Below are 20,679 nucleotides of genomic sequence, written 5' to 3' on the forward strand. Positions count from 1 at the left end.
AACCTTAAAAGAAGTGGTGAGGCGGCCTTCTGCTGTTGTGCACCTAAAATCTGGAATAGCCTGCCAATAGGAACTCGCCAAGTTAATACAGTGGAGCATTTTAAAAAACTGCTAAAAACACATTATTTTAACATGGCTTTCTTATAACTTCACTTTAATTTAATCCTGATACTCTGTATATTCAATTCATTATAATAACTATTCATGGTGGCTCTAAAATCCGTACTAACCCCTACTCTCTCTTCTGTTTCTTTTTCCGGTTTCTTTGTGTTGGCGGCTTGTGCCACCACCATCTACTCAAAGCGCCGTGATGTTCCAACATTGATGGATTAAAAGCCAGAAGTCTGCATGACCATCATCATCAAGTCCTTCTGTGAGAACCTTAAATACAAAGAGGACTATTTCATTTTTGTTAGGTAGAATGCCCAGAGGGGACTGGGTGGTCTCGTGGCCTGGAATCCCTGCAGATTTTATTTTTTTCTCCACCCGTCTAGAGTTTTTTTTGTTTTTTTCTGTCCTCCCTGGCCATTGGACCTTACTCTTATTCTAGGTTAACTAATGTTGTCTTATTTTAATTTCTTACTTTGTCTTTCTTTCTATTCTATTTCTATTTTTCTTTTCTTCATTATGTAAAGCACTTTGAGCTACTTTTTTGTATGAAAATGTGCTATATAAATAAATGTTGTTATTGTTGTTGTTGTTTCCCTGAAAAGATCATCATCATAGTGCCCCATACTGTGATGTCACAGGTCTATGGACATATTAAAATGAGTAGTTGTTGTTAATAAATCAGTAGGTTTAAAGTCCTGAAAGAGATAACCAGGGATTGGAGGACTTGACATTGATTTGTAGTGCCTGAGCAAGTAATCTTAAAATCCAATAAAACTGGTTTTATATAAAGAATCAGAAGCATGTAATTGTTTACACCAAAATCTGAACTCATTAATGTCAAATTAAAGCAGCTCAAAATAGGCAGATTCAATGTTCATCTTATTTTTGTCAAATTCTGCTAAGCACTGGAAGGTCATATGGATTGCATTGTGCCTCTTGAACATCTAATAGGATAACACAAAGGCACTAAAATATGTTCCTTGTTTGATTTTTTTCTGTTTTTCTTGCTCTTGCGCTCTCAGTGTGTTGTCTGTCTCCCTCTTGCTTACTCTCTGCTAGGGGAAATTCGCAAAGTGGCTTACAAAGGAGCTTGTCACATGTAGTTGATTTTTCCTGCTTCCATTTCTTTTAGCCATTTCAAATTAATGAGTGAAAAGAAGAATGGAGCAAATAGGAATTTGAACATGAACAAGGTGAGCTTTAATCAGCTAGATAAGACCCATTTACAGAACATACAGAACAATAGTTCTTAACCAGTTCATGCCAGTTCTCAGATCCATTGCAGCAAATGGCAACATGTAACTGGACAATGCTTTCAAATATTGATTATTCATGTACTGAGGGATATTATACTCCTGTGTACCACTATGACACATTTAAAGCAGCAGTCTATAGAATATACTGTAAAAGAAAGCTAAAATACTAAAAGGCTGTGCTATCGCTCCAGGAGGAGCAAAAAGCTGTTATGTTTATAGAATAGTCATTATAGAATAGTTATATTTATAGAATTGATCTGCAATTTGACTAGGAGGCTATGCTAAAATTGTGTTTGCTCTGTAAAGCACATTGTAATTGGGGGTAAGGTTAGGAGGAGGTGGAGATTAGGTACAAATCACTTTATTATTTTCCTAACCGGTTTTCAGCTTCAAATTGGCTAAACGTTTAGTTTTTTATTTACATCCTTAGTCTGAATAATAAAAAATAGACTTCAAATAAAAGGGGTTAGGTGAAGGAGTAGTAGTAAGAAGTGTGTGTGTGTGGTTTTTTTTTAATTAGTTGGCAGAAAAGAAGGCAAGTTGGGGGCTTGATCTTTAAGTGCTTTCTTTAGCTAAGTGGTCCTCTTTAACATTTACTCTTTTCAGTTTCTGTCTGATTCACTATAAAATGTTTATGCAGAACATATGTCAAAGTTGACCATTGTCTTATGTAACTCATTTCTCTTTCTTTTATTTTGATTTACAAAAAGATGAAGGTCTCACTTTCTTTATGATGTAAGAATATTGTCTATATACAAACTGAAAGGAATACTTAAAAGATTACTAGACCAAACCTGTCACATCGAATGCCCAACTTGGAAATGGTAATTATTGATGTTGGTGAAGAAATGTATGTAGTAAGAGTTGATATGTACAAGTCACAACTAATATGACAGGTTAAGGCTAATGCTCACATGGAACTTCAGCTTTTTTGTGATAATTACAAACATATCATGTGTTTTTACTACTGTCCATTACAAGGCCATTTTATCTTATGCTACAGGGAAATTTTTGAGAGCTCTTTAATTGGAAGAAAGGTTCATAAGAGTAAGATAATAAAAACAATTCACAGGCCTGAAGACAGTAATTTATTCTGCTCATTCCAAGTTAGTATATCCCTTTGCTTGAGGCAACAGAACCATGGAACCTCATGGGGCGTTCTAAAGCAGCTACATGGAAGTTTAATTCTGCTTGAAGCAGCTATCAATGCACAGATAAAGGCATACATGTGACATGCAATAAAGCCGCTATATACAGTAGATATTTTATTTTTCTTTAGGCAGTTGCCCATGTGTGGGTAATGCTATACACATGGAGCGATATTACGAAGATATATCTAGCATTTACACAAAAACAAAGACACACACACAATTAGCTTTTTTATGTAGCATACAGTGCATCCGGAAAGTATTCACAGCACATCACTTTTTCCACATTTTGTTATGTTACAGCCTTATTCCAAAATGGATTAAATTCATTTTTTTCTTCAGAATTCTACACACAACACCCCATAATGGCAACGTGAAAAAATTTTACTTGAGATTTTTGCAAATTTATTAAAAATAAAAACATTGAGAAAGCACATGTACATAAGTATTCACAGCCTTTGCCATGAAGCTCAAAATTGAGCTCAAGTGCATCCTGTTTCCCCTGATCATCCTTGAGATGTTTCTGCAGCTTAATTGGAGTCCGCCTGTGGTAAATTCAGTTGATTGGACATGATTTGGAAAGGCACACACCTGTCTATATAAGGTCCCACAGTTGACCATTCATGTCAGAGCACAAACCAAGCATGAAGTCAAAGGAATTGTCTGTAGACCTCCGAGACAAGATTGTCTCGAGGCACAAATCTGGGGAAGGTTACAGAAACATTTCTGCTGCTTTGAAGGTCCCAATGAGCACAGTGGCCTCCATCATCCATAAGTGGAAGAAGTTCGAAACCACCAGGACTCTTCCTAGAGCTGGCCGGCCATCTAAACTGAGCCATCGGGGGAGAAGGGCCTTAGTCAGGGAGGTGACCAAGAACCCGATGGTCACTCTGTCAGAGCTCCAGAGGTCCTCTGTGGAGAGAGGAGAACCTTCCAGAAGGACAACCATCTCTGCAGCAATCCACCAATCAGGCCTGTATGGTAGAGTGGCCAGACGGAAGCCACTCCTTAGTAAAAGGCACATGGCAGCCCGCCTGGAGTTTGCCAAAAGGCACCTGAAGGACTCTCAGACCATGAGAAAGAAAATGATTGAACTCTTTGGTGTGAATGCCAGGCGTCATGTTTGGAGGAAACCAGGCACCGCTCATCACCAGGTCAATACCATCCCTACAGTGAAGCATGGTGGTGGCAGCATCATGCTGTGGGGATGTTTTCAGCGGCAGGAACTGGGAGACTAGTCAGGATAAAGGGAAAGATGACTGCAGCAATGTACAGAGACATCCTGGATGAAAACCTGCTCCAGAGCTCTCTTGACCTCAGACTGGGGCGACGGTTCATCTTTCAGCAGGACAACGACCCTAAACACACAGCCAAGATATCAAAGGAGTGGCTTCAGGACAACTCTGTGAATGTCCTTGAGTGGCCCAGCCAGAGCCCAGACTTGAATCTGACTGAACATCTCTGGAGAGATCTTAAAATGGCTGTGCACCAACGCTTCCCATCCAACCTGATGGAGCTTGAGAGGTGCTGCAAAGAGGAATGGGTGAAACTGGCCAAGGATAGGTGTGCCAAGCTTGTGGCATCTAATTCAAAAAGACTTGAGGCTGTAATTGCTGCCAAAGGTGCATCGACAAAGTATTGAGCAAAGGCTGTGAATACTTATGTACATGGGATTTCTCAGTTTTTTTATTTTTAATAAATTTGCAAAAACCTCAAGTAAACTTTTTTCATGTTGTCATTATGGGATGTTGCGTGTAGGATTCTGAGGAAAAAAATGAATTTAATCCATTTTGGAATAAGGCTGTAACATAACAAAATGTGGAAAAAGTGATGCGCTGTGAATACTTTCCGGATGCACTGTAGGTGAACATCCACAATGATGTAATAAATTAAGAAGGAGACATTTTGCTGGAGAAACTGAAGTGTGCATAGGGAATGAAGAACTGTTTCCTAAATCAAACAGTTTATAGACTTTATAAAACTGGAGTTATCATGGACTTTTGTGTTTCTCTCTTTTATTATCTTCCTCCACTTTCCATCACAAGTCTTTAAAAATAAAATTAAGTAAAAGACACACACAACCATGCCATGAAAAAATCAGGTAAATAAAAAAGTACATATGGATAGGTAGTTTATTCTACATGTATATGTAGTCAAAGTTGATAAGATAATTAAGGAATACCCTGAATAAATGTCAGAGTTCCCTATATGCATTTTTAACCAAGTTAATTCACCTGACAATAAAGCATTGATAAAAATGAATATGATGATAGATACTTGTACCCATTACTAAACTTTCAACTAGCTATGGAAGCATAGCATAATATTGTATGGTAGCCAAAAAGTTAGGAGGCTAAAAGAAAACAATCATAATATTACTCATTTGCTACAAATGCAAAAGAATCCATTTGTCAGTAATTTCTTATTGTAAGAAGGAAAAAGTTTATACTGTGTTCAATTGAGTGTTTCATTATTACATAATATATTACCAGGGAGTGCCAGCAGCAGCTCATTGGGAGGCACCTGGAGCACATCCAGGTGAACATAAAAGGGGCCGCCTCCCTCCATTCGAGGGCTGGAGTTGGGTGGAAGAAGGACAGAGCTTGGAGGAGAGGAGTGGAGGCAGACCAGAGGAGGAAGGCATTGGAAAGAGAGGCCTGGACTTAAGGGTGAATAGTACGGGAGTACTAGGTTGTGTGCATCACTGTAAATAATAATGTACAATAAATGTGTGTGTGGTTTCAAACCTTCGCTGTCCACCTGTCTGTGTCTGGGCTGGCTTCCACAATATATATATATATATATATATATATATATATATATATATATATATATATATATATATATATATATATATATATACATACACTAGGGGGTTTGCCCCCTGCTCACTTTGCTTGCTAACCCACCCTGGCCTGGGCTACACACCAGCCACTTCATGTCTCTGCCCTTGCATTGTGAAGAGGGGGGACTTAGCGTACCCCAAGTTGACGCAGTCACTCCTCCAAAACCCCATCTTAAAAGGTGATACAATAGGAAACAAATAACAGGTTTTTTTTTTACCTCCTCTTTGCTTGATCAGCTGCTGGCTTGCTGCTGCTACCATGCTAGGTGATCTGTATCTTGCGCTGCGCTTCGAACATTTAAAAGCCTTTACAGCAGCTGTCCTACTCTTTGTCTTTTATTTCCGGCCCCAGGTGTGGTTAAATCTCTTGGCCCAAAGTCCCGTCTCGCAGGACGCGAGTTCTTGATATTTTTTTAGTTTAGAATTGAAAAACGGAATAAGAATCTGAAAATCTAACAACATCACATTAAAGTTCGATAAATTCTGAAAATAATGATACCAAACATATATATGTAGGTTTTAAAATAGGCCCAACTTAAAGCGTGACAAAAAAACGTGACATAAAATCGTTGCACAATATCGTTGCACTTTTAGGCCGAGGATTTTATATATATATATATATATATATATATATATATATATATATATATATAGAATAGATATATATATATATATATATATATATATACAGGGTGAGTCAAAATTATGTTAACACTATTGGTACTGCTATATATATGCTTATATACAATTTTAGCGGACAATTTATGTGCCACATACGGTACATGTGCTGAACATGATGGCGAACAGGTTGAGACCTGTAAATCATCTTGCATATATGAAGAATGTTTTGTGAATAAATTGTTTCCGCCATTATATATATAAGGTCTAGGAAAGTTAACGCATTAATTTTTGCAATTAACGTGGCCTGTTTGTCTCATCCAGGTCCGGTAACAAGAAAAACACTCAGGCAGTGCTTTGGTGAGGGCAGCATTTTCATGTATTTTTCTTTTTTTTTTTTAATACTAGACACCAAAATGAGTCGAACAGTATATCATACTAGTTGATTACCCAGTGGCTTCGCTCACTGAGTGCAAGGGAAAAAAATAAAATGTAGTCTATAAGTTATTAAACAGTAAAACATTAACATTTTAAGAAGTAAAGATACATTGAGCACTACTGGAGTGGTTTCGGGTAAACAACATTTTAAAGGCGCTATAACACAACAGGTAAGTAGTACTAACAGCAGCTAAAATGTATTTGGATCATCTCTCAGTAGTAGATCCCTTTTGAAAGGCGCTACACGACTGCTGTGGTATAGAAATTACATTTTCTATGTGAACGTCCAAATTACATTCCGCGCCTCCCAGCGTCCACTTTGTTCTAACGATCCCTCGCCGCTGAAGGCGGTCTTGTCTTCACATTGTTTACAGCTTGGCGCAGTTAAAAAGTAGAAACACGCAAAGCTGTTTTTCTCATCTCTTCTACTATCAAGTACTGCCAATTAAAAAAAAGTTACAATGTGGCAGTTTCCGCGACAGACACATGGACGAATAAATAAAACTTCTCTGTCAGAACGCGCCTGGCGATTGGTTCCTGTATTATAATATGTTCTGTGGTCATATGTACCCTAGGTTCTTGTCTATAAGCCGGACTCATGTATAAGCCGGAGACCAAAAATCTTACGAATTTTTAAAATAAAATCGTATCATAGATAAGCCGGACTCATGGATAAGCCGAACGTACTATAACCTATAACTAATAGAAGGGAGGGAGGTCAGTGGTCTCACTCGCACCCATTTAATTTCTTTAAGGGGGGAGAGAGTGTGAGATATTGGCGTCTCTCTCACTCCCCGCATGGTGCGATTGGAGCGGCCGGACTGCGTTCTTTCTGCTCTGGGCGTCGCAGAGTCAACAGGCGCGCGTATCGGTCATTTAAATTGTGATTTTATATGTAAGCATATTTAAATATTAATTTCTGGTACATGCTTCCTCAGTTGGTTTGCCCAGTTGATTTCATACAAGGGACACTATTGGCAGATGGCTGAGAAGCTAGATTGCTTACTTTTCTCTCACTCTTGCGCTATCTGTGATCCTGACGTATGGGGATTGAGCAGGGGGGCTGTTCGCACACCTAGACGATACGGACGCTCGTCTAAAAATGCTGAAAGATTATCTTCACGTTGCTATCTTTTGTAAAGCTGATTCCTGAAAAGACATGCTGCACAGTGCTTCGCATACTTAAAAGCTCGATGGGCACGTATTGATTTTTGACTGAAAAACAAACTCTGTCTCTGTCTCTCTCTCTCTGTCTCTTCCTGCTCCTGACGGAGGGGGTGTGAGCTGCCGCCTTCAACAGCTTTGTGCCGCGGTGCTTCGCATACTTAAAAGCCAAACAGCACCACTGATTTGTTTGCTAGAGATTGCTTTCTCTATCTATGTGACATTCTGTGGTCATGACACACACACCTTTGAAGAGGAAGATATGTTTGCATTCTTTTAATTGTGAGTCAGAACTGTCATCTCTGTCTTGTCATGGAGCACAGTTTAAACTTTTGAAAAAGAGACAAATGTTTGTTTGCAGTGTTTGAATAACGTTCCTGTCTCTCTACAACCTCCTGTGTTTCTGCGCAAATCTGTGACCCAAGCATGACAATATAAAAATAACCATATAAACATATGGTTTCTACTTCGCGGATTTTCTTATTTCGCGGGTGGCTCTGGAACGCAACCCCCGCGATGGAGGAGGGATTACTGTATAAGCCGGACTTATGTATAAGCCGATATTCTATTTTTTCATTTTCACAACTTTTTTCCTTAGATAAGCCGCGGCTTATAGACAAGAACTTAGGGTAATTTCCATATGGCGTGGTCATACATAATTTCCGTTTCATAAATAATTTCCATATCACGTGGTCATATGTAATTTCCGTTTCAAACGCAAAAAGAATTTTATATATATAGATTACGAAACAATAATACAAATTAGTTAAGTGTGTACCTAAAGTATTACATGCACATCCAGTACTATATTTATACTACTTAGAGGTTTAACACTTAGAGGTTTAACATTTCGTATTATGTGGTTCTTAGCCACATGTCAATACGTAGCACTAGTGTTCATTTTCTTGATTTATAAAACTGACATAGGTGCAGGGGAGTGTGTGGAAAGGGGTTGGGGAGGGGGTTTTATGTCAGTCTTGGTGCCACACTAGAGAAAAGAGCCAATCAATATCATATCACAAAAGTGCTAAAAAGTTATCTCTGAGTGGCACTAAAACCAAAATAAGTCTCCAGTACATCTGTATTTAATTAGCCAGTCTGCCAGCCAGCTTACAGTGCTGATTGCCCTAAAATAAACACAAAATTCTAAGAAATAGAATTGTAATGATTATCCTTACCAATGTTCAAGTTTGCAGTATCTTCACCAATTTATGCAAAGAACGCAACACAACCATCCAATTAATGCACGGTGTCAGTTTTTTAAGGGAGATAGTAGCTACAGAGACCTTTTTTAGCGTGCCAGGAGTAGAGGTATAGGTAGAGTAGTATTTATAACCATTTTTCTTTTTAACCCAAACAGTCCCAAGACACAACTCTACCAACCACAAAAGCATTAAATTTGTACACATGCTAAATTATCTTGTGATCACAGAGCTGCTTTTATTTCGGCTTCACCAGGTAGTCTCGTCCTGCTCAGACAGGTTTTGACAGTTGATAAACACTTGTGTAGAGTATAATCATCACGTCATTGATGGTGATGAGCAATTGAGGATAATATTTATGGAGTTTTAATGTATGCCCATTTTACACATGCTTTTTCATTCAATTAAGTCAGTCTTCAGCAGTGCATTCAAAGTCAACAGTCATTTCAATCATTTTTTACTTTGACACATTTGTGTCTCATATGCTATCCCAATTTGAGAATTAATACATTGGCCTTGTTTGCTTTTTGTCTTCTTTTCAACTTGACTTTTAGGAAGGCATTCAAATTCAGAATGTACTTGCTCAAGTAGTATTTTGTTAAAAGTTCAGGGTTAGGGTCATTGTTTAAGTTTAAACTGTCATTAATTTTTTTAATTCCTTTGTGATGATTCTGCATTATTTATTTCATGATTTTTTTATTAATTTATAATTACATGTTTTAATGTTAGATGTGATCAACTGCTATTAATTACATACATTTACACAATTAATTATTATTTTTTTAATTGATTACTGGCCCTTATATACATATATATACATTCTCAAATCCAATTCATTGTCACATGTAGGGCTGGGTATCAGCACTGATGTCCCGATTTGATTCGATTCTGATTCATAATGCCCCAGTTTGACTTGATATTGATCTTCTCTTGACTGAATTAGCATGTACTGATATATTTGTAGTGGTGACTTTTTTAGAAATTATTTAATCATGCACAGAGAACATTAATATAATGTGACAAATTTCAGTAACACTTTACTTGAAGGGTGTCTACATAGTGACTTCACAACATATGCATAAGCATGGAATGACATTTATGAAGAAAATACTTAATTGGTAATGAACAGTAAACATCAGTATTTAGAAGACGATCTGAACCCGAGCGGCGTTTTGTTATTGGACTTCTGTGCTCGTCACGGATTGTCCATAACGAACACCATGTTCAAGCATAGGGGTGTTCATATGTGCACTTGGCACCAGGACACCCTAGGCCTCAGTTCGATGATCGACTTTGTGGTCGTGTCGTCGGACTTGCGGCCACATGTCTTGGACACTCGGGTGAAGAGAGGGGAGGAGCTGTCAACTGATCACCACCTGGTGGTGAGTTGGCTTCGATGGTGGGGGAGGATGCCGGTCAGGCGTGGTAGGCCCAAACGTGTTGTGAGGGTCTGCTGGGAACGTCTGGCAGAGCCCCCTGTCAGAAGTAGCTTCAACTCCCACCTCCGGCAGAACTTCGACCACATCCCGAGGGAGGTGGGGGACATTGAGTCCGAATGGGCCATGTTCCGTGCCTCTATTGTTGAGGCAGCTGACCGGAGCTGTGGCCGTAAGGTGGTCGGTGCCTGTCGTGGCGGCAATCCCCGAACCCGTTGGTGGACACCGGCGGTGAAGGATGCCGTCAAGCTGAAGAAGGAGTCCTACAGGACCCTTTTGTCCTGTGGGACCCTGGAGGCAGCTGATAGGTACCGGCAGGCCAAGCGGAATGCGGCTTTGGTGGTTGCTGAGGCAAAAACTCGGGCATGGGAGGAGTTTGGGGAGGCCATGGAGAACGACTTTCAGACGGCTTCGAGGAGATTCTGGTCCACCATCTGGCGTCTTAGGAAGGGGAAGCAGTGCAGTGTCAACACTGTATATGGTGGGGATGGTACGCTGCTGACCTCGACTCGGGACGTTGTGGGTCGATGGGGGGAGTACTTCGAAGACCTCCTCAATCCCATTAACATGCCTTCCAATGAGGAAGCACAGCCTGGGGACTCAGAGGTGGGCTCCCCCATCTCTGGGACTGAGGTCACCGAGGTGGTCAAAAAACTCCTTGGTGGCAGGGCCCCGGGGGTGGATGAGATACGCCCGGAGTTCCTCAAGGCTCTGGATGTTGTAGGACTGTCTTGGCTGACACGCCTCTGCAACATCGCATGGACATCAGGGACAGTGCCTCTGGATTGGCAGACCGGGGTGGTGGTCCCCCTCTTTAAGAAGGGGGATCGGAGGGTGTGTTCCAACTACAGAGGGATCACACTCCTCAGCCTCCCTGGAAAAGTCTATTCAGGGGTCCTGGAGAGGAGGGTCCGTCGGATAGTCAAGCCTCGGATTCAGGAGGAACAGTGTGGTTTTCGTCCTGGTCGCGGAACAGTGGACCAGCTCTATACCCTTAGCAGGGTCCTGGAGGGTGCATGGGAGTTTGCCCAACCAGTCTACATGTGTTTTGTGGACTTGGAAAAGGCATTCGACCGTGTCCCTCGGGAATCCTGTGGGGGGTATTCCGAGAGTATGGGGTACCGGCCCCCCTGATAAGGGCTGTTCGGTCCCTGTACGATCGGTGCCAGAGCTTGGTCCGCATTGCTGGCAGTAAGTCGAACCCGTTTCCAGTGAGAGTTGGACTCCGCCAGGGCTGCCCTTTGTCACCGATTCTGTTCATAACTTTTATGGACAGAATTTCTAGGCGCAGCCACGGCGTTGAGGGGGTCCGGTTTGGTGGGCTCAGGACTGGGTCACTGCTTTTTGCAGATGATGTTGTCCTGTTTGCTTCATCAGGCCGTGATCTCCAGCTCTCTCTGGATCGGTTCGCAGCCGAGTGTGAAGCGGCTGGGATGAGAATCAGCACCTCCAAATCCGAGACCATGGTCCTCAGCCGGAAAAGGGTGGAGTGCCCTCTCAGGGTTGGTAGCGAGATCCTGCCCCAAGTGGAGGAGTTCAAGTATCTCGGGGTCTTGTTCACGAGTGAGGGAAGAATGGAGCGTGAGATCGACAGGCGGATCGGTGCGGCATCCGCAGTAATGCAGGCTCTGCATCGGTCTGTCGTGGTGAAAAAGGAGCTGAGCCGCAAGGCGAAGCTCTCAATTTACCAGTCGATCTATGTTCCTACCCTCACCTATGGTTATGAGCTATGGGTAGTGACCGAAAGAACGAGATCGCGAATACAAGCGGCTGAAATGAGTTTCCTCCGCAGGGTGTCTGGGCTTTCCCTTAAAGATAGGGTGAGAAGCTCAGTCATCCGGGAGGGGCTCAGAGTAGAGCCGTTGCTCCTCCGCATCGAGAGGAGTCAGATGAGGTGGCTCGGGTATCTGATCAGGATGCCTCCTGGACGCCTCCCTGGTGAGGTGTTCCGGGCACGTCTAACCGGGAGGAGGCCCCGGGGAAGACCCAGGACACGCTGGAGGGACTATGTCTCTCGACTGGCCTGGGAACGCCTTGGGATTCTCCCGGAAGAGCTAGAAGAAGTGGCCGGGGAGAGGGAAGTCTGGGCATCTCTGCTCAAGCTGCTGCCCCCGCGACCCGACCTCGGATAAGCGGGAGACAATGGATGGATGGATGGAACAAAATATCATTGCTCTTAAAACCTTTTTCACAACACTGCACTCATTCAAAATTCACCATAATTTAACTAACATATCTGTCACCACACATATCAGTTACTATGCAGGGGTGGTTCCTTGCAATGCAATGGCGCCTATTTTATAAAACATTTATATCATCTTACAAATAATATCTATATCTATATATATAAAGGAGAGTTGGGATCCGAGAGACTGTGTTTGTGGAGGGATGGAGAGTTAGGGGGGGGGGGGGGGGGGGGGGGGGGTGGAGTCACGTGATCATCTCCCCTCCCATTCACCTCATTTCATTCACTTCATTTCGCTCTGAGCTGTCTTGCCGTTCTTGATTTGCTTTTCACATGGCCAACTATACGTTGCATGCTCAAGAGTAAGCTGAGTGCACAGCTTGGTCATATTACAACCGGAGGGGCGAACTGACAACATGGTATACAAAGAGATCCTTAACAAATAATTGTTGGTATATTTTCCCTCAGTTTATTATTTAAAATTTTAAAGCAGTACTTTGCCGCCGCGAAGCGCGGGTATTTTGCTAGTTTTAAAATAATCAAATATACAGTATATAATATTGCTTCTTAAATAATAAATGTTATTCAATAACCTATTTGTGTGTTATGAATCTCCATGTAGACACGTTTTAACTAAATTGTTAGCCAAATTTATTCCCCTATTGGACAATTAATATAATCTTGAATTAGTCAACATTAAAGATACACCGTGAAGACATGTCTTGCTATAATTCTTCATTTGCTCACTTGTAGTAGTCACATTAATTAGTCTTGAAAATGTGTCCACACAGTCCTCAGACCAAAAGCAAGCATTTTAAAATAAGGATCTAGAGCTGATGCTTGTTGACAGGGGAACTGAATGAATGGAACATAAAAGAAAAAGAATTTGCCATCATGAATTATAACACCACTATTATGGATCTGCTTCAAGCCAGCTGCTTTGTGCACAAGCTCACTTTTGTATCGCATGCTGCTCTGAAAATTCCAACAATTACCCGCTTGCTTTGCCGGGTGAGGCGCATTGTAAACTTTTTCCATAGTAGCAGTACAGCTATCCATTTGTTTAAAGAGAAACAATGTTTATTGGACTTTCCAACACACAAACTTGTGATTGATGTGGTCATGCAATGGAACAGTGCATTGGAAATGCTAGAAAGGTTTTTGGAACAACAGCGTGTTATCTCAGCAGCTCTGCATATAGGCAGCGAGGTTGCTAACCTTGTGACTGACATGCAGCATGCTTGTCAGCAACACATCCACCACAGGTACCTAGTCATGTGTGATTGTCACACAAGAATCTGCTGCCCTCGAAGTTCAGCTGTCCACACATCTGATTTAAGTGTCAAATACACTGATTTTAGTTAAAAAGCACACACCATTTTATATGCATTAGTGACATCTACTGGATCGGTTGCCAATAATGAAGATAAACAAAAATCTACATAGAGTAATTGAGCAGGATAAAGATTCAAGCGATAGATCTTGAGACTAAGAATCAATATTGAATCGTTTAAATGAAAAATACTGATTAATCCGAAAATTTATATTTTTACCCAGACCAAGTCACACGAGTGTTATGATCTCTGATTTTCAAAAATTTACTGTGAAAATTCTAGGTTTAGGTTTATTTGTCATATATAGGTTAACACAGGGTCAACATACAATGAAATGTGTATGACGAGAAAAACAAGTCACTCAGCCTAGATCCAATAAAGCTAAAAAAAAAAAAAAAAAATTACAAGTTAAAAATAGACTAGCTATATAAAATAAAATGTGTACGTTTTAAAAGAAGTTATAGAGCAATATGAGTTGAATGAGCAGCAAATACAAATGACAGTTATTGCACAGATGATGTTTTATAAGTACAGATGCATATTCCATAAAGTGCAGATGCATGTTCCAGTCAGTATTCAGAGTGTGTGCAGGTACAGTTTGTGTGTGAGTAGTGCAATGTAGATGTAATGCAATGTAGGTGTCATGTAAGTGTATGTAAGTGTTCAGGTGTTGCTGTTGAGGAGTCGAATGGCCTGGTGGTAAAAACTGTTCTTAAGTCTTGTAGTCCGAGCAGCCAGACTCCTGTATCGTCTGCCAGACGGGAACAAGGAGAACAGCTGGCGTGCTGGATGACTGTGGTCCTTTATGATGCTGTTTGTCTTACACAAGCACCGATGGAGGTAAATGTCTTCAATGGCAGGGAGACTCTTGCCCGTGATGTGTTCTGCTGCCTTCACCACTCTCTGTAGTGATTTCCGGCTGCTGGCAGAGCAGCTCCCATACCAGACGGTAATGCAGCCCGTCAGCAGACTCTCGACCACACTCCTGTAAACGTTTGAGGCGATGTTGGCATTCATGCCAAACTTCCTCAGCCTCCTCAGGAAGTAGAGCCGCTGGTGAGCTTTCTTGACCACACTGTCTATGTGAAGGGTCCACGTGAGATCCTCGGTGATGTTTACTCCGAGGAACTTGAAGCTGTTAACCCTTTCAACTTCTACGCCGCTGATGTAGATGGCCTGGTGTTCTCTGCCTTGTTGTTTCCGATAGTCCACGATCATCTCCTTGGTTTTGCTGACGTTAAGAGACAAGTTGTTATAGCAGAGTTCTAGCAGAGTTCCTGGCTAATTACATATTGATTATAGGGTTTGAACACACAAAGACTACAAATCTGAGCTTGGTTTTATGTTTGTTGCACCTTAACAAAGTCTAAAATGTATTTACTTTATGCACAATGCCATTCTACCTTTTCTCATTTGGTGATGCCATTTTGTAGATCACATTGCCACAATGTGTCTTCTGATTGCTGGGGGCACATTCATAAAGGTTGTGACCCTGACCTTGTTAGATCAAGGGTTTAAAGGTTGGCACAAGTGGCCATGTTTTGTCTGTGGTTTACAGGTAAGTATTGAAACTTTGTTATTGTCTTTCTGACTTTGAATGTTTGATCACATTTTGGTTTTCATGACAGAAACTTCTTTATCTTCCTGGTTATTGCCGTCGGTTATGACTTCTGATTTTTTGGCAGCAACAAGCACTTGAAAAGGAACATCTTAGACAGGACACCAATCTTTCACATAATAAACACACAATTTAGAGTCACTGATCCACATACCACTAATATCTTTGGAAACATGAGGTTTATCTTTTGGTTAGCCATAGTTGAGATGTGTGTGCAATACATGTATACAATTTTTAAGTGAATTACACCATGCTTTGTGTATCATATCTGTAGCTAACTTCCATTTATTATTTGATATTCTACATAGAAGGTCTCATCTTTCAGATCAATTGGTGTAGTCCAGAAATGTTGCCTATATCTAGTTAATTTATAAAATGAATTTAGCTTAATGCAGCTATATAAGGTAGCACTTGAGATTTTCTACAAAAGTAGCAGAGAAGACACTTCTTTAGTCTAGTTCTTAGCATATGTGTGATTGTGAACTGGGCTTACTAAATCTAGTGTAGCTGCCATGTCAATTAATATCCATGTAATTTTTACATAAAGCCTGTGGTAAAAAAAACATGAATGAAAAGTACTGTTTTTGAGCATGATAAGGTTTCATCTATTATACTTTACTTTAGTGAGAAAATTTCATCCATGAATCATGGCATGCAGCAATAGATAAAAGGGAAAAATTCTTCCTTGGCCATATGTTAGGTCATTACAGGGATCACAGAGAACACATACTCAATGTTAGTTTGACAATCGACACAAGTCACATAATCAATGATACTGTGACAATGTTGATTTGTTATTTGGATTAAACAGGATTGTAACTGAAGGGAAGAATTGTTAGAAAAAACCCAGAAGCATGTTTTTGGATTATAAATTAAAAAGTTTTCCCCTGAGGATGCCAATGGAAGCAATGCACATCACTCTGAAATCAAAAGTTGGAGTTCAGTGAGGCGGCATAGCTTTTGCTGTACCACCATAACACTTTAATTTTAAGATTAATTTTACCTAATATCATATCTTAATTTTATTAATTATTTTTCACTAAATAATAATTTCAATATATAACTTCTCAAATGTATTTTAGATTTCCAATATTTTTGATAATTTTATATAATTTTATACTTGTATATTTTTAGATAAAATGTATAAGTAATTGGACCATAATTTTGAACAATGGCCAGTACTGTAGTTCCAAACTTCCTCTGGCATATGTTTTGGGACTGTCCAAATTTAAAGCCCTTCTGGGAAAAGATTTTTCGATATCGACTATCAGATAGTGTTGGATTTACAATTATTGCAAATTCTCTTACAACAGTTTTTTGGAGTTACTTCAGATGGGCTTAAATTATCTGATAGTAAAGTGACCACTAGTTTCTACTCAAATGGAAGAATCCTGATGCCCCCTACATATGTTAGAGGGAAAATTATATTTTTATATAATCTACTTATATAACTTTTATATCTACTTTATAACTTGATTTCTGACTGACAAAAGCTGTAAATGTTATATTAAGAAAGTTGAGCAATGAATAGGAATTATAGTCAGTCTAGTGTACTTAAAAAGAGGCATACATGTTTCTTTAATATTTTTGAAACAGGTTATGCATTTATAATACTTTAGCTCACATAATGCTGCGCTGTTATATAAAATTTGTGCATCTAATTATTACCATTAATATGAAAGGACTGATTGCTTTGTCTCCCTGTGAGCCAACATCTAAGGTTAAGATGCTTTGATAATGGATGGATGGATGAAATGATGTACTTCCAAAACAATCTTTTTGAGGCATTATCAAATAGAATCACTGCTGAAATAAAAAATGATAAAACAAAACAGCACAAAGGCTTTTTCTTTAATATACCCACAACAAAACATGGACCTGCAGATGTTTTCAGGCATTCTTCAAGCAGCTTCATTCTCATCCTCTGGAGTTCAGGGCTATCCCATTCTTCCGGCTCTGCTCTCCAGTACAAGTCCACTACCTATAAAATAGAAAGTAGGAACACTGTGTTACACCATTGCTTATAATCTGGAAGAACAAATACATCTTTAATTTCCTGAAGATTTTTAGTTCAATACTTAATCATTTACTACTATACATTTAAATTAAGCAAGTAATTTTATGTTTAGAAACAAACAAGGGTAAAAAATGTCACTTGAAAATATTTAAACAAAACCAGAAACAGTGTTGGTAGCACGATGGAGGCAAAATCAAATTCATCTGTCTGCCTGATAAAAACCAAAAAGCTATTACTCTGTCTGTCAAATAATCCTCTACCCTAACATACAGCATATTTAGGCTGACTGGCACCTCTTAATAAATCATAGTTTGAGATTTTAAGTTTATAGAATTCCCAATTTGGAAATGAAGGTTGAATACTTTATGTAATCTGTCTTTTGCAACTCATCTGCCACAGTTTCTTTTGGGAATGGACTACTCTGCTCTTGTGCTCTCCTCTTGATCAGAGTGTATTGTGAGCTGGCTGAATATCACTTTTAACTCATCTCTATTAAATTGTGCATTGTTTTGCATAGTGTGATTAGTGGATCCATGAAACAGGGCAGTGGAGGAAGGAAAGGGGGACAGTGCAAGGACAGGGTACAACAAAGCCTTTAAAAGAGAAGAAAACATGCACTGGCAGGTACAATACATGTCACCATGCAAGCGCAAAAGGAAGACCACTGCAAGTGGAACAGTCCTACAACTGCTGGAGAAAGGTGCACCTATAATTTAAAGGGAGAAGTACAACCTTGGAGGAAACAGGAATACAACTACAGGGCACAAGACGGCTGGAATCCCAAAGAGTGCTAAGAATGTCTACCGACCTTATTGAGTGAATAACTGAGACTGCAGGAAGAAGGTTAAAAAAACCTAGAGGCAGATTCTGCAGATACTGCACTCAAAATGTAACTGTGGAGAGACTAATGTTGATAGCAAGATCCAGTCTAGTGACCATGTTGAAAAGGAAGATATGCCCCTGACCCCAGAAGAAATGTCTGAGCTTGAGCAAGAACGAGCCTTGAAAAGGTGTTAAAGTCCACTGCTGATCCAAAAGCTTATTAAGTCTTCTGTCAGGAAGTGGATGGGGGCAAATGCTCAACTGATGGGAGTGTGATAAGTGGTCCATGGGGAAACACGATTTTAAATATAAAATTGAGTCCCGAACGGGCATTGGTTTGCGTGAGCACGTGCCACTCCAGGGTTGATTGGGGTCCTATTCAGGGATCCAACGTATGCCAGGAGACTGAGGAGGAAGACAGGAGGACAACCTACCCCACGCAGTCTGGATGATGAAGGCAGCCAAGACAGGGGTCAGTGTAGAGGACTGCAGCTGCTTAAGTCTTAACTGGCTGAGCAAGCTACAGGTGAACCTTGGAGACAGAAAGGGAGTTGTGTTGGGATTGTTTATTTGATTTTAACTCATGGACATCACTGAATTTATAGGATTATTTATTAATCAGGGAAGATTTTTATGCTATGTGATACCTGCACTTTTGATTTGAGCTGGATTTTCATAAAAGCACTTGACACTATTGCACCAATCCCTTGCTGAATGTGTGTGTTCTCATTTGCTGGGCTCATCTTGATTCATGACTATGTACGATTACAGGTTGAAGGGGCTCCTGGAAGCACCCAGGGAGAGTGGAGACAATCCAGACCGTCACAAGGAGGCAAAGCCAGAATACAGCGAGTCAAAAAGAGACAGGAAGTGAGTTTAGGAATACTTTGTGTTATAAGTGAGAAGGACACAGCACTTGGCATACAAAGTCCAACAGAAGGCAGCAAGTGTTCTTTTTGTTGTTGTCTCTTTTTTCTGTTTTTTTGGTACACTGCACTTTTCCTCTGTTCATCCTTCCTTGTTGTATGATTATCTATATATATAATTCATTAAGCCGCCGACAAGTAGACACCCATGGAAAGCACGCAAGACAGCCACACCCACCAACTCTAAGACCATTGGATACGACGACAACTCGCACAGCCACGCCCACCAACTGGGACGCGACGCCTCGGAAAACACGCCGTCATTTATGTTCATCTGTGCTACAGTCCTCATGCACCTCTGAGTTACGTTGACTTTTCGGTTACAACGCATGACCGGGTGCACCATCGCAAACTGTTTTACACGCTACATACCGCAATTCGTATCCGCGACAAACATGCGTCTTCTTAGATGGTCCTGCAGGAACACAGACAACGTTTCCCCGCCCACCAACACTCCTCATTCCCCGGCCCACGTCCACCCTCGCTCTCTAGGCATTCACACTGCCTGCTCATGTGCCCGGACGCAACAACTCACCGACCACCCCGTAAGTCGCTTTCGTCTGTGCTAGAAGTCCACATGCACCTCTGAGCCACGTTGACTTTTCATTATTCCTTTTCGATTACGACACCCTACCGCATCCACCATCGAAAACCATGGGAAAGGAACAATGAAGCCCCGCCCAGAAACTCTACCTCTCCTCCCACGTGATCGGGAACGCACCTCAGAGCACTGCCTGCCAACTCAAACAGCTCATCAAACACATACTCACTCGCTTTGGTCTGTGCTGCGGTCCAAATCCAGCTGTGAGCCACGTTGACTGTTCATTTGCCCTCCATGGCTACCGCTTCAAATGTATTTCATGGAAACAACACTTCTTTCAATGTTATATAAATTCCTGCATCAGGTAACTGTTTGTTTCTATCAGTCGGGTTTTTCTGGAAAAATGCCATTGACGAAACTGTTGCTCTCAAACTTCGCAACATGGCTGTTGGCTTTGTTTGCAAACATTGGGATAACTTCGGCGACATGGTGTCCGTTGTTGTTAGTCACAGAGGCATTATTATACAGTCTGCTCAACAATATGCTGACTACATGAATACGTCCGGAGTTCCATCTTTTCATTCACCTACTGTTGTATCCTCAGACCAACCCCTTTTAGACAACTGTGTCTTTCCGGAAGTGTTTAGCATTCAATAAATAATTATGCGTGAGATTGAGCATTAACAGGTCTGTGATGCCCTTAGACGTCCCATACTGCACGCGCGCTGCACTGAATGGATCAACGTGTGTCTATCCGCCGCAGAGAGGCGTGGGTAAGCTGTTGAACGCCATTCGTGCTGGAAACCGGGGCTTGCATTTGTTCCCCACGAACGAGGAATTCCCAGTAAGTGTGGGTCATACGCTCGCACTGATTACTTCCCTGCCCTTTGTACAACAGCAGCCCCCCCCCCCACTCCGCTACTACCATGGTCGGGTGACACAAAACACGGCGTCAATCTAGCTGTAAGCGGCGTTGACTGTTCATTTGCCTTCCATGGCCACCACTTCAAATGTATTT

The 20,679-nt window shown here is 40.9% G+C and overlaps 1 protein-coding gene across 2 annotated transcripts in view; it reads right to left on the bottom strand.

Moving 5' to 3' along the window:
• Positions 1-20,679, bottom strand: part of LOC114651910 (NACHT and WD repeat domain-containing protein 2) — a 140,940-nt gene that overhangs the window by 50,787 nt on the left and 69,474 nt on the right. Inside the window, exon 4 of one of the 2 annotated variants that reach the window (XM_028801991.2) lies at positions 17,220-17,336. In XM_028801991.2, the coding sequence (XP_028657824.2) occupies positions 17,220-17,336 (117 nt within the window). The remainder of the gene's footprint in view (positions 1-17,219; positions 17,337-20,679) is intronic. The other variant, XM_051928197.1, reaches the window with a different exon arrangement.

Source organism: Erpetoichthys calabaricus, chromosome 5 (assembly GCF_900747795.2).
Source record: "Erpetoichthys calabaricus chromosome 5, fErpCal1.3, whole genome shotgun sequence".
NCBI lineage: Eukaryota > Metazoa > Chordata > Cladistia > Polypteriformes > Polypteridae > Erpetoichthys > Erpetoichthys calabaricus.